At 41.1% G+C, this 15,427-nt stretch overlaps 1 protein-coding gene across 2 annotated transcripts in view; it reads left to right on the top strand.

Annotated features, from left to right (window-relative positions):
- Nrp1 (neuropilin 1) overlaps positions 1–15,427 on the top strand; it is a 154,658-nt gene that overhangs the window by 73,413 nt on the left and 65,818 nt on the right. For both annotated transcript variants that reach the window (XM_048367705.1, XM_048367704.1), the window contains exons 5-6: positions 5,615–5,770; positions 8,206–8,372. In XM_048367705.1, coding sequence (XP_048223662.1) covers positions 5,615–5,770; positions 8,206–8,372 — 323 coding nt within the window. The remainder of the gene's footprint in view (positions 1–5,614; positions 5,771–8,205; positions 8,373–15,427) is intronic.

The raw sequence follows: 15,427 nt of genomic DNA, 5'->3' as shown, positions 1-15,427 counted from the left end.
TATTGGAACCAACATTCAGAGGCAGTGGAGAAGATAGCCCTATGAACACCTAAATGAAAGTTTCCATTCAATTCTCATGAATTAGAAGGTGAATGGCAAAAAGCACACACAAAAATGCTGAACAGAAGGTAGTAATATCAAATAATTTACTGCAGTTGTATTGCTCATCTTTTATTTAGTCTAGTTTAATACTATGCCCCTAGAGAACAAATACTGCACCAATCTTAAAAGGACGATTTGGAAGTTATTCATGGTCATGCAGTTAGAAATGTATAACCAACAAAAAACGGTCAGGTATTATTTTTAAATCAGAGGAAGGAATATTTGAGTAAATAACAAAGGAAGAACAAATAAAAGGTGCATGCTAATGCCTTGGACTTTGAAATCATACTAAAATTACCAGTAATTTTTTTATCAGTAAGCAACGTTGAAGAAAAACAGAGTTTAGAGAAGCTTTGCTTTGCTGTTTGGTGTGAGTGGGTGAGTTAATGTTAGTTTTTAATGCCTTCCTTTCCTCCTTTACCATAGAAACAGCATTATGATGATCTTATTGAAACTCCTTCATTAAGTAATGAGATTTGCCCAAATACATTGCTGATTGATTTCCAAGTATTCGGTCTGATAATTAGGAAAACAATATTACAATAGTGTTGTAATAATAGTTGGAACACTTAATAATGGGTTTATTTGTTCACAACCCAAATTTGCAGGCTTCCGTCCTAGAACTTTCATTTAAATTGACATCTGAAGAGGAGGTCCAATCAGCCAACTTATTTAGAATACTTTTAGAAAGAAGCACATTGTTATTAGTGTCAAGGGTTTTTCAAAGTAGTCATTTTCTGGCTCTAGAAAATCACTGTGTTGAGGCAAAGCACAATTAATGATAGAACTTAGCAGTTTGCAATTCACTCTTGCATTAAACGGTTATAGCTTTGACTCATCCCCAGAGAACACTGACTTGGCAATAAATATGAAAGAGAATCTGGGTGTTTGCTAGTGTTTACCTGGCATTCACCAGCTTAAAAACTCTTCTTTTTTAATTTTTTAAAAAATTGTGCTGATACAAGGGCTTGAACTCAGAGCCTGCACAGTGTGCCATAACTTTATTTCTCTCAAAGCTGGAACCTACCACTTGAGCCACAGCTCCACTTCCCGCTTTCAACTGTCCTGTGGGTAATTAGTGATGAGCTTCATGGATTATGCTGTTCAGACCGGCTTTGAACCACAATGTTCAGATCTCAGTATGATGAGTAGCTAGACAACTCTCTCTTTTTTAGTCAGATGAGAGACTCCATCCTTGTGGGATTTTTTTTCTTTTTATTGTCAGTGGCACCAGAACCACTTTATCATAATAGTTTAATACAGGCAGTACCTCTGCCAATGAAGTTAGTCTTTAACATCTTTCCCCCAAACAACAACCAGAAGGCGCTGAAAGGCGCTTAACGATCAAGTGATTTTTATGTTGCATTTTATCATAAACACTGAATTCAGTGACTGAGTATCCATTGATTCAAATTCATTCTGAGGACAAGTAGTTTCTCCCAAACTCGGATTCCAGGTACGCATGGTGATAAAGCACACGTCTCCAAAGCCTGTTCTCTCTGAGTGAGAGGGGTTCCCAGGCCGCAAATCTGAGAGAACTGGTGAGGGTTTCTCTGTGCTATGAGAGCACTCGGGGTGCTGAGGGAATCCCTTCCCTCCCTGAATGCTCAGCTGACACCATGGTGCAGGAAGCCAGCCCTGACCTCAGCCAGGAGAAAGGATAAGAATCTTACCTCGTACCCACACTCCAGAAATGATCAATGATCTCAAGGAACAACTTGTGTGAAAAGACAAAGAGAACGGGTGTTGTGTTCTATTAATTTTAAGTTACTAATTTATTTGTTTTACGAGGGTTCAAACTCAGAGCCTCAGACTGCTCAGAAAGTGCTCTATCACTTAAACCACCACTTGGTTCCTTTTATATTCCACTGTTTTTCAGATAGGGTCTCGCTTATTCCCTAGACTGTCCTCAGACTATGATCCTTCTACCTCTGTTCCCAAATAGAGGCACATACAGGCACATTCAATCATGCCTGGTTTGTTAGTTGAGATGGTTTCCTACTAACTTTCTTCCAGGATTGGCCTTAAACTTGGACCCTCACAGCCTCTGTCCTGGTCACCACACACACTGTAGCTGGGATCATAGGCATGATCCACTGCACTCAGCTGATTTCCTCTTATATTTATCCACAAGATCTCATCATTTTATAAGTCAATTGTTGCATATATATGTATATATGAAAAGGTAGTAAACAACCAGGTCGTCTTGATTCAAAGGTAGGGCTGTAATTATTGGAGAGAGCACCACTGCTATTACAAAAATATCTAAAAGAAAGAAATTGAAAAGCAGCACAAGAGCAGCCAAATATTCTATTACCTTCGTACTTCGCACAATACAACTGCCAGAGCTCATCTTGCTTGCTTAAAGTATTTGTAATTCGGTTTTTGCATTATATATCTGGTATCTGTGAAAATTTTTCATTCATCTCCATGGCCTTTGAATATACAACAGAAAGGGGAAATCCAATAGCTGTGTTCATGTAAATACACAAATGAGCATACACACACAAGGCAGATAAGAGCACTTCATCCACTTGGTTTCAGATCAATATTGCATTAGCTTGCTAGGCTAAGGTCTCCCTGTTGTTCAAGAAAATTCAATACCTCTTTGTATTATCATTGCAAAGGCCTTATGCTCTCATGTCTCGAGGGCTCCTAAAGAAGCAAGCTTGCTGCTGTCTGGGGGCCGTGTTCTAAGGGACAGAAGGCAGGCATACCCCGCATGCCTGTAACATTATAAATGAGTGACTCATGGAGACTCTCTAAGTTATGAGTCTGCAGTAGACAAGTTCTCTTCTGTTTCCTCTTTCAAAGAGAAAGGAATTGGGTGCTAGTGGAGGGGGAGGAAAGGCCGCCGGAGCATCCACCGAGTGCTCACAGCTTCCCTTTCCAGGAGAGACTGGGGGGGAAGGTCAGCCACTGACATGATCAGAGAATGACCCCAAGGAGACAGACTGTTAAAAGTTTGCCCACAAACTAAGGGAAAAGATTATGAAAGCACATGAGTGGAATTTCAATGAGGGGAAGATGTGAAGGAGAATGAATGGACTGTGTGGCGCCCATTTATAACTGCAGGCCACAAATGGGATTCTTACTGAGGAGAGGAAAAACTTGAGTCTTTGACTTGCAAGATATTGTCCTACATATGTTATGGGCAACCTGGGGCTTCATGGAGGGAAGAAAAAGAAGTGTTGAATTAAGTACACATTCAGAATGAAGAAAACTCTGGCCACGGGTCAACCCTTACAGGAGAATTTGAAGCTAAAATTGAGCTAACCAAAAGCAGAACCAATTAAGAGGTTCATCAGCCGAGATGCCTTCCTCTAAGGGGCCTAAGTTAATAACTTCTTCTCCCCAAATCCAAGCTCTTGAGCAGGACAATGTTACTCTATGATATCTGTATCCTCCTGCCCACTGGGACATTTCCCATATCTTTTCTTTTTTCCCCACTTCTTCCTTTCTTTCCTTCTTTCTTCTTTCTTCCTTCCTTTCTTTCTTCCTTCCTCCCCTCTCCGTCTTCCTCTTCTTCTCCCTCTCCCTCCTTCCCTCTCTCTCTTCTCTCTCTCTTTTCTTTCTCTGTCTCTCTGTTCTCTGTCTCTGTCTCTCTGTTCTCTGTCTCTGTCTCTCTCTGTCTCTGTCTCTCTGTTTCTGTCTCTCTGTCTCTGTCTGTCTGTCTGTCTCTCTCTCTCTCTCTTTCTCTCTCTCTCTGTGCTAGTACTAGGGCTTTTGAACTTAGGGTCTGGGTACTGTCCCTTAGCTTTTTTCCTCAAGGTTGCCATTCTTCCATGTCCAGCTGTTGCTGATTAATTGGAGATAAGAAGCTCACAGACAATTTTGCCTGGGCTGGCTTCAAATCTCTGTCCTCAAATCTCAGCCACCTGAGTAGCTAGGATAACAAATGTGAGCCACCAGTGTCTGGCATGTTATCTTCAAGATAAAGCAGTCTGCATGAAAACATTTAGTTTCTAGAAAATAATCATGGTTCCAAGGAAATTCTTTTTGTCAAATCAGTCACTGTGAATGCATCAAGAAACTTCTTACTCTGACACTTTCGGTGTTTAAAGTAATCTTTATTGCACAAACTCAAATATACGAATCACTTTGGCTTAGTTCGGTTATTTGTTTTAAGAGGACTAGCCCAAATGAAAATCTCTTACCTAAGAATGTATATACCTGCTGCTTACTGGAAACTCCATTGGTACTTGGGGCTTGAGGAAGATTGGTTCTAGTGAAACCCCATTTTGCAATTATATGTGAGCCATTCCCTAGCTCTTATCAGATGCTGCCTTCTGTTCCCAAGAGGGAGGCCTGTATCCCTGTCCCTGTGGCCTATTGGAGGCCTGTCCCCACAATGAAAATACATTCAAGGGATACAATACATCTTTAAATAAAGCAATAATCCTTAGTATTCTTAAATCCATAACACAGGATTATGGATTTCAAGGATTGGGAAAGGGTCCATAATAGATTGTCCAAACCATCTGGTATGTTTTTTTCCCAAGGACAATGAGAAAACCCAGGAGACGAGTTTGTTTGTCTTGAATGTAGACAGAGAAAGCTTTTCCATGTGCACCAGGCTGCAGCCTGGTTCTCTGGGCATTTTTCAGAGACTCCTCAGGTTTGCCTAAGGCACTTCAACAAACCAGTAGCCACTCACAGGGGAATTACAATTTGACTTGAATGTAATTTAATCAGTTTTCCAAACCATTCATTGCCTTAGGGATTCGTTTCACCTGTTACTCATAGTCCAGGGGTGGTTTTAAGTCATTGCTTGGTTGCTGGGCACAAACAACAAAATTGAGAGAAAAATGCACTTCCCAATCATTTTTATTAGAACTTTTTATTCTGTATAAGACCTTGGCATCTGTAGCCATGGCATATTTTAGTTGGCACAATGGTCCATTAGTTTCTGACACAGTCATTATTAGGATGTAACACCTTGTTGTTTACTCCAAAAGGTGGTAAGAATCGCATTTAAAATGGAGGCTTGGTGGAAGGAGGTGTGAACTGGAGTTCTGCAGCCCTGGAGTGGAGCCATTTGCTGTCTCTCTGCTGCCCTGGGCGGGGGTCTCCCCGGGATCCCTTCCTGGGGCAGGAGAAATAAGGACTAGCCACTCTGGGAGAACACTGTGACAGGGCCTAACTGGGCTCTTTCAGCTCAGCTCTGTGCCTGCCGCGTGGCCTGGAGATGGATACCAAGGCGCCTGCCACTTGACAGCCCCAATCTCATTCTCTGCAATTGAAGCGAGCATTTCGATTCTGTTCCCGAAAACAATCTTGCTCACTGGGGAACTTGGTTATGCCTGTTACTGCCCTTCTGAGTACACTTTAAAATCTCCTCCACAAACTCCATCCAATATGTTCGCTGCAAACCAATTAATGAGGGAAGACTTGCTTTGGGTTAGAATAGACTGATGGCTTCTGCTGAGGCCTGTGATTCTTTCTTTTGCATCTGCTGTGGAAAGAAAAGACATTTTGACATCTCTGGTTGTTTTTGTTTTTGCCTTCCCAGTTGGCCCTCATATCGGACGTTACTGTGGACAGAAAACGCCAGGCCGGATCCGTTCCTCGTCAGGCATTTTATCCATGGTTTTCTATACCGACAGTGCAATAGCAAAAGAAGGTTTTTCAGCAAACTACAGTGTCCTGCAGAGCAGCATCTCAGAAGGTCAGTGTTTATTCGTCTTGCAAAGCCCTGTGGTAAACACTGCCTGTTATTCCTCCTCATGCACCTGCGGCCACATGAAACACTGAAGAAAGGTTTTGTGCCCAGTGTTGGTTTTTCTCTTTTGAAATGTTTTTCATGAATATCAATAGGAAAAACCTAACTGGGGTGCTTTCTTCATAAGATTGAGCATAAGCCTTGAAACTCACGGAAGTGAAGTGAGAAAACAGTCCTTAGAAACAATACAGCTTGACCAAGAGGCCTCCATGATACCTGTGGGCTGAGAACCCCGGAACAGGCTTTCATGGTGGATAGTAGGAGCCCCTGGAGATGACTGGTCAGCACACAGTCATATGGCTGGGGGGGGGGGGGGGGGGAGGGGGGCAGTGTGCAGTAGTTTGGTTGTGGAAGACCCCAAGGGAAGTTATTATCTCTTGCTTCCTTATTGAAATAAAAATGAGTATCCACATGCAAGAAATTTCTTTGCTATCTATTTATCTACCTCTCTGAGCTTAGTCTCGTGCTTGTAAGGTAGGCACTCACTTGAACCACACCTCCAGCCCACTTTGCTTCTAGTTATTTTTTAAATAAGGGCTCACATTCCCTCACCCTCTGGCTAGCCTAAATGGTGATTCTCCTGTCTCTACCTCCTGAGTATCTAGGATTACAAGTGTGAGCCACCACACCCGCTCTAAGAGGCAAGTTTAAATTTTTGTTAGTGTCTTTCTATCAAAGAAAGCAAGAAATGTTGTTAGCCTATTAAAACGCTCCAACTGGGACTGGGAATATGGCCTAGTGGCAACAGTGCTTGCCTCATGTACATGAAGCCCTGGGTTCGATTCCCCAGCACCACATATATAGAAAAGGCCAGAAGTGGAGCTGTGGCTCAAGTGGCAGAGTGCTAGCCTTGAGCAAAAAGAAGCCAGGGACAGTGCTCAGGCCCTGAGTCCAAGCCCCAGGACTGGCAAAAACAAACAAACAAACAAATAAATAAAATGCTCCCAACTATACCATCCCATCTCAAAGTTTATGAGGCTTCCAATTCTTAGAAACTTTAGAGGAAAAAAAAAACCTGGAAGGACAAAGACTATGATATGTGCTTCATCAGTTCTGGCTGAAGGATTGCAAATTACTTAGTAAGAAGGCACGGGAGGGTTGAAAAACTAACTAAACTAGGGAGGTGTCTCTTTACTCTATCTCACTGAAAAATAAAAGGCCAGTCAAGTTTCAGTCTCTCACTTGTTCTAATTTATGTGACCAATTAAATCTCATATTTTGTTCCTATAAATTAGGTTCATACTACATATTACAAACTTAAGCTTAGTATATGAAACCTGTGAAGAAAAGTCCTTTGAGTCATAAAACCTTATCTGTTAGGATGGAAAATTCAGAGAAAGTAGAATTTTTATTTTATTTCAATTTGTATTTTAGTTGAGTAGGTTACTCAACTTTCCTTTACAGTAACAAATATCTGAGATAATCAAGTTATAAGCAGAAGAGGTCTGTTTTGGCTCACACTTTTGGGGAACCGACTCCAATGGTCAATTGGCTCCACTGGCGTAAAACCACTATCCTCATGTTAGGAATTGAAAGAGAAAAGAAGAAAGAGAGCAAGGTCTCACAATCAGCCTCCAGGAACCTAAAGACGTCCCACTAGGCCCTGCTAGCTAAAGTTCCACGCCTCAATAGTGCACCTGTGGGGTGGGGTATACACTTGTAATACACAAACCTTTGGGAAACACTACAGATCCAGATTGTGGCACTGAGATTTTCCGTTTAATCCTGAAATGTTGTCTTAATTTGGGGGATAACATTTCCCTAACAGTGACTCTTATCATCAGAGTGAGTAGGCCAGGCCAGAGTGTATGCAAGTTTTCATGAAAACACTGTAAAACTCCGATGCTCTGTTGGACAGATTCTGCTGCAGTTTAGCCCTAATTTGTATGCTTGTGTTTCAATAAACTAAGTTACAGATGGTAATAATCATGAACAGTCCAGAGCTAAGTGGCCAGAGGACAAAAGGTACCAATCGTTAAGTATCTGAAAGAGGGTTAAAATCAAATGTCCACTAAGTATAACACAGATTCTTCCAGTTTTACAAAAGAGATGTAAGACTAAAATTATATCATATTCAATTTTGTATATGCATCCATATGACACACACAACTTTGGAAATTAATTGGAATTTCCTAATGAATGCAAATAGTATTTTTGTCAACCTAGGCCTACTTGGGGAAATACTATGCTTATATTCGTAGTGTTTTATTTTAAAGTAATACCCCCAGCATGCAAATATCAGTGCCACATTCCATGAACTACCTTGTTGCATCTTTTAGGAGACTTCAAGTGAATGAACTGCTGTTTGCTAGATTTAAATGAAAAATAAATCTTTAGTCCTCTAGGATTTTTGATGACTCAGGGCCACATTTTCCCTGCAGATTTCAAATGTATGGAAGCTCTAGGCATGGAGTCTGGAGAGATTGATTCCGACCAAATCACAGTTTCATCTCAGTATAGCAACAACTGGGCTGCAGAGCGCTCCCGACTAAACTATCCTGAGAATGGGTGGACCCCTGGGGACGACTCCTACAAAGAGTGGATACAGGTATGTCACAGAAAATCTGCCCTAGCTGGGGCTGAAGGAGATTTGGGGCATGTAAAAAGGTGTGCAGAATGGAGTCCGTGCCATGCAAAATGCCATCCAAGGAGAAAAGAAAGAAATGGACACCAAGTATAATCCTTGCAAGTGACCGCTAAACTGCTTCCTTGCAGGGAAGAGAAAGCTCAGATAATTTCCCACAACCCCTTTTTCTCAGATCCTTAGGCAGTAGGCTTGCCTAATTTTGTAGGTTTATTGTAGGGACTTTTGACCAAGTACAATCAATAATTAATTAAAGTTCAGGAACCAAAATTTTATTTATTATTTTTTGTTTTGTTTTGTTTTAAATTTTTATTGTCAAACTGATGTACAGAGAGGTTACAGTTTCATACGTTAAGCATTGGATACATTTCTTGTACTGTTTGTTACCTCCTCCCTTATTCCTCCCTCCCCTCTCTCCCCTCCCCCTTTCCCTTTCCTCCCCACGAGTTGTTCATTTCATTTACACCAAACACTTTTGCAAGTATTGCTTTTGTAGTCATTTGTCTTTTTTACCCTGTGTCTCTCGATTTGGGCATTCCCTTTCAGTTTCCTAGTTCTAATACCTGTATACATGGTTTCCAATGTACTCAGATAAGATACAGAGATAGTGCAGGTAAAACCACAGGAAGGGGATACAAGAAGATCATCAATAATAGAAGCTATGGTCACACATAGCACGTTGAAAGTAGTTACAACAGTGATATAACAATTGTTTCCATAACATGAAGTTCATTTCACTTAGCATCATCTTATGTGTTCATAAGGGTATAGCTATTGGGCTCTTGTGATCCTTTGCTGTGACTTGCCTAAACCTGTGCTAATTATTTCCTATGAGGGAGACCATAGAGTCCATGTTTCTTTGGGTCTGGCTCACTTCACTTAGTATAATTTTTTCCAAGTCCTTCCATTTCCTTACGAATGGGTCAATGCCATTCTTTCTGATAGAGGCATAAAATTCCATTGTGTATATGTACCACATTTTCCTGATCCATTCATCTACTGAGTGGCATCTGGGTAGGAACCAAAATTTTAAATGCTCACACATGCATCATACAGCTTTTTGCTTCCGTACTGCATTATTTTCAGTTGAATTTAAATCACTGTGTGATCTGCTGAGTGTTTCCATGTTCTGAATTTTGTGGAAATCTGCCTCCTAGAAAGCACTAGAGCAAGTGATACCCAGAAAGGTAAAATTTATGGAAATATTCCCAAGCACAAAAGGCATATAATGTGCATAATTTATGAAGAAAATGGAAATTTTCGATTTGCTGAAAGGCTATATGGCTTTAGCAGAAGTTGGGTGGCATTATGAGAATGAAAGACTCAATTATCCTCAGGATTTAAGATGAAGCTGATATAAAAAGTAGTTTTTAGTAACAATAATAATGTGTACTAAAAGCCGGCTCTAGTGGCTCACATCTACCTATTCAGAAGGCTGAGATCTGAGGAGTGCAGTTCAAAGCCAGCCTAGGCAGGAAAGTCTATGACACTCTTATCTTCAATTAACTATCTCCCCCCCACAAAAAAAAGCCAGAAATAGGGCTACAGCTCAGCCAGTACAGTACTCATCTTGAGCACAATGAAGCTCAAGGACAGTGCCCAGATGCAGGGTTTAAGCCCCTGGACTACAAAAAAAAAAAAAAAAGTGTACTAGAATCCAAGTAAAGATGACTCACTTCCACAAGAACTCAAGGATCTTATCTCTTTTTTTTTTCTTTTTTTTCTTTTTTTTTGGCCAGTCCTGGGGCTTAGACTCAGGGCCTGAGCACTGTCCCTGGCTTCTTTTTGCTCAAGGCTAGCACTCTGCCACTTGAGTCACAGCGCCACTTCTGGCCATTTTCTGTATATGTGGTGCTGGGGAATCGAACCCAGGGCTTCATGTATATGAAGCAGGCACTCTTGCCACTAGGCCATATCCCCAGCCCCAAGATCTTATTTCTTTTCCTTCAGCAACTGCATATTTTTACACATAGGACTCCTATTTTGACATACTCTGATTTACTTGGTGCAACTTATAAGCCTTACTTATAAGATGTGCACAAAATGCTTGCTTTTGAATATCAATTTTTCTGTCTTTTTGAAGCTAAGAAAGGAAGGAAGATGCTCTATGAAGCTCACATCCAAGGAGGAGGTTAAATTGAGGCCTCAACCTCTGCTAACTTGCACTTATGTGTATGAAGAAACATGCACATTTCTGTCCTTGACAGTGATGTTGCTCCTGCTCTCTTTGCTTTGTTTTGACATCCCTTTCTTGCCACAGTGGTGGACCCTACCTATTCCTCCTCGCCTTTCCAGCCCCTCATTAGCATCGTTTTCCAGCCAATTGGTCCAGCCCCTTCTCGTCTCAGCAGCCTTGCTTGACTGATATCTGGCTGTTCCCATCAATGCCTAATATTCATGATCTTGAGGTTTTTCACTCGTTGTGAAATGAAATGTCTTTATTGCTGTGTTTGGGTCCAACCTTGAGCAAACTATACAGAAAAGTTTGGCTGAAAGATCCAAGTTTCCTTCTTGAGAGAGTAAGCACAGAGCCTGTCTTATGTCTCTTGCCAGATATATAAAAATGACTAATTCCCAGAGAGAGTTTCTAAGCAAGAAAAAAAATCATGATGATTTATCCCCTCCTTTCTACATCTATTGCTGTTTCAGTCATTTGAGCACAAATACCAGATTTTGTTTTACTTTGGAAAGGTCAATATTAGTTTAACATACACTTAAAGTGAAATAGCCTATTAGAGGAGACTGAACTCATGCTAACCTCTAAATGATAACACAGAGAAATGTGGAGAGGGTGAGAAAAGATGAGACTTTTATCTTGGGATTGCTAGATCCAACCCTGGATAAAGCCAGAAATGAAATGGCTTTGCCTCTGTCAAAATAACTCTTGGTGAGATGTTTTTCCACGTTCACAAACCCACAAGCAGTTCAGTATGATTGACAGCCATGCCTCCAGAGGAAAGCTTACATTTTTTGCAGTACTAAGCATGTTTGCATGGTAATGTGGCCCTATTCTTGGTAAGTGGAGAAGTCAGTAATGGAGGCCTGGTGATCTTGCATGAGAAACTGCAACTGCAGCAATTCTGTGCCAGACAATTCTACATCTGTAGCAACATGGAAACGAAATGGGCTTCCAGAAAGCATTTGTCCACAGGACAAGGTCTTACATCATTCTTTGGCATTAGGCACAATTTGAGATTGCTGCAGAAGATAAAGCAGCTCATCATTATTGTCTAGATAAGATGCTCAGTGAGGTTGTCCAAACCCCCAATACTGAGACTTATAACTTACTCGTGCTCCTCTATGATGGGTGATGGTGCCAGTTTGGCTTTTAGATAGCATATTTTCTTACACACACACACACACACACACACACACACACACACTCTCTGAAATGCTGCCATCACTAAGGCAGATGGAGAAAGGAAACTGGGACAGTCATGCCAGCTCTTAAGAGTTCAGAGTATTTCAGACCACATTTTGCTACCAAAGTCCATCACCCAGCCATACCCAACCCAGCAGAAAGGTACAACTTCACCTGCACCAATGGACAGGGAGCTGCCACATCTGGTGAAGAGTACCCATGAGAACTGTGCTTCCTAGACCATTTCCCACTTAATGAGAGATGATGAGATCGCTTGACCCCATGCCACCTACGTGACACACTTTGTAATCCTCACCTCAAGACAGGGAGGGCATATCTCCATTTCAAAAATGAGAAAACTGAGGCTTAGAAAGTTTTATAACTACATGAGGTCACAATCAAATGACCTGGCTTGAAAACAAGGCATGCCAGACTCTTATACCTGCTTGCTCAATTTCCTGCGTTATATCTTCTCCCACCATTACACATTCACATCTACCTGTGGGCTTTAGCCACCTCTCTCCCACACTTCCTTGTGCCCAGAAGCCTCACACTGAGATGGCTCTGGAGTGTTTTGAAGTCCAAGACTTTGATCCTGAGTCCGTATGAAAGGTGACTGTCACAAAAGCTGTGCTGCTGGTTCACCTTGAGGTAAAATTACCACCCCACCCCCACCTTGGAATTCAATGGGCTCATTTATATGCTTGTTGTGTCTGTGTACATGTCAGGAGCTGTTATCATTCAGTGATCACCTAATTATGAATAATTTCAGGTATTTCCAGCTTTCCTGAAGCTCTTTGGAAGTGGTTGGCTGGTTGTTTTCATTGGATAGATGTTTTATGAATTAACCAACAAGTGCAGTGTAATTTAGGCCGAGGGCAAGAGGCACACACCTAATCACAGGAGCATTAACACATTTCTATTTTTATGCACATAAGTATGCAGATGACATTTGTTTCTTTTTCAGCTTTTTCCCATTTTGCATAGAATATGTCCCACAAAACATGTTGCTGTAGCAACAACAAAGGACAAATACTTGCATTTGTTAAATTAATAAAAACAACATGGGAAACTGACTTTCCTTCAAGACAGGAACTGTCTTCAGTTCCATTGTTTTCTCTAGGAAATTACTGAGTGACATTAAAAATAACAATGCATCATTAGCTGTGGATATGAACGTCCAGATTGGTGCTTCCTGTGAGATCTGCTATCTGCCAGGAAGCTTAAAAACAAGTCAAGGAGCCATTTTATAGTAAGAAGGAACATGAAGGGAAGTCCCGGCTTGGCGTTTTGCACACAGCCACATCCTGCTCACAAGGCCACTTCATATCTCAAGTGCCTAAGAACTCTTCATTGTCAATGAACAGCCTTACCTGCACTACGCATTTTTTCCCAGAGTATTCCACTCTGTAGTCTATACCTTAGCACCACTTACAGTACTATTAATTTTATCTCTTTGCTTCTTTGTTCCTAGTTAAACAATCAAGGATTCAGAACAAAGACTCAGTATATCCATGGTGCAATAAAAAATCTTACTTTTCAAGCACATCATTAAACTCATACCATTAAACTCACTAAATGTCTTTTCCTATAAAATGATAGCGTGGCCATAACTGCTTTCAAGTGCTAGCAGCCTATGATGGTATTATGAATCTCAGAAATACAGGCTCAGATCTTTCCTTTCTTCTCTACAGAATTCTTAGCATACTGTATCTGTTCAAGAGATTTGATGTCACAGGTCCTGAATTCAACCGTTCACACAGAAGGAAGAATTTAATTTGTTAATTATTCCAATGTTTTATTAATGATAGTGTTCACACACTGTAAACAGATTTATCCTTCCAGCCTTAATTAAAGCTCTTGGGAGTGCTTTCCTCAAAACAACTGTGACTTTTCCCTGATTAAAATGCCAGGAGACAAAAAGGAAAAAAAGTAGAGGGGGGAAAAAAGGCAAGAGACACAGTGACTGGGTGGGAAATGAACTTTGTTGATCTGGAGAAATAAAAAAAATGTTACTAGGGACTAATCAATTACCACATCCTCCAGGCATTTTAGAAATGGAATTTCTGACAAATCAACTCTAGCTAGAACTCTACTCTTCTCCAGATTTAAAGGCATTATCTTAAAATGTGAAAGAAAATTCATACTAGTTTAATATATGTCTCCGCTTATTCCAGAGGGGAGAGGGAGCAGTTACCTTCTCAACCACATACTTCCTGATATAAATCAAGCCAATTATGGATTTAACACAAAGCAGGAAACCTTCAGGAAGGTAGTCTGTAATGTGCAGAAGTACCAGAAAGCCCTGAAGAAAAATCTCTTTTTGTTTTTCTCCATGGTATCTTCTAGTACAGATGTTCTTTATGTAGACCAAGAAGTAGAAAGGCTCCAGAAAGGAAGAGGAGCTAGAGTAAGCTTTCGGAGGTAGCTTCTTTCTATGTATATATCCGTACACCTGATTTAGCATTTTCGCAGAAAATAATGAAGTCTTCCACAGAGAAGTTCCTTCTCTCTGAAGGAACTTTGGAAGCAGATACAAGTAGTAGCAAAAGACCTTGGTATTATATTGTAGGAGGTCAGCTCACCTGAATTAGAACATGCACAATTAGATTCACACTCTTAGAACAATAGTTTCAAAAAAATAAGGCTTTTCCTTATAGACTCAGCATGTGAAACTGCACAGGTCCAAGGAGGATTAAGGGGAGTTTTTGGTTTGTAAAATTAAGTGTAAGACATATTCTTTACAATACAATCCTATATTGCTACAGTACTTCCCTTTGTAAAGCACCTTTAGCTGGGCCTATAATCCTAACTATTCAGCAGGCTGAGACCTGAGGATCACATTTTGAAGCCAGGCAGACAGAAAAGTCCTTGAGACTCACATATACATGTGTGTGTGTGTGTGTGTGTGTGTGTGTATCCAGTCCTGGGGCTTGAATTCAGGCCTGGACACTGTCCCTAAGTTTTTTTTGCTCAGAGCTAGTGCTGTAGCATTTGAACCACAGGACTTGCCAGTATTAACTACCAAAAGCCACAACTAGAAGTTTGACTCAAGTGGTAGAGCACTATTCTTGAGCAAAAAAGCTAAGGAACAGGCTCCACGTTCAGCCCTTGTACCACCACAAAAACAACAAATAAATAAATGAAAATAAAAGCACCTTACACACACACACACACACACACACACACACACACTTTTAGCTTTAGAAGATGAGACAAGTAGACCAGAAGTCCTTACACGCATAAGGAAGACATATTTGACAGTTGAGGCTTGTAGATCTTGAAATGTTCACCCAAGACTGACTTGGGGAAAAGATCCGGCATGGCAGACACAGATTCCTTCCTCACACTTGTAAAGAGTTAGTGAGCACTGAAGGAGAGACAAGTCAAAATAGCTAGCAAATCCCCACTGCTGAATAGATAGATCTGACTGGGGCATGGCCACCCAGGGGTGGTCAGTGCTTGTGTGGGCTGTCCTAATTGGATTTTCTACTTTCTGATCTTGTAAGAGAATGTGCTGGATACTACCCTCTCAACTATTCAGACAAAAGCCAGGTCTCATTCACATCGTCTCAGTCCCCAGTGCCATCTTCTTCCTCTGACCCAGGCCCTCTTACTCTTCTACCCTCCCCCAGCACCTCATCTGGGGCCCATGCTC

Source organism: Perognathus longimembris, chromosome 18, assembly GCF_023159225.1.
Source record: "Perognathus longimembris pacificus isolate PPM17 chromosome 18, ASM2315922v1, whole genome shotgun sequence".
Lineage (NCBI taxonomy): Eukaryota > Metazoa > Chordata > Mammalia > Rodentia > Heteromyidae > Perognathus > Perognathus longimembris.
Note: the sequence above shows the minus strand (reverse complement) of the source record. Positions and strands in the feature narration are given on the sequence as shown.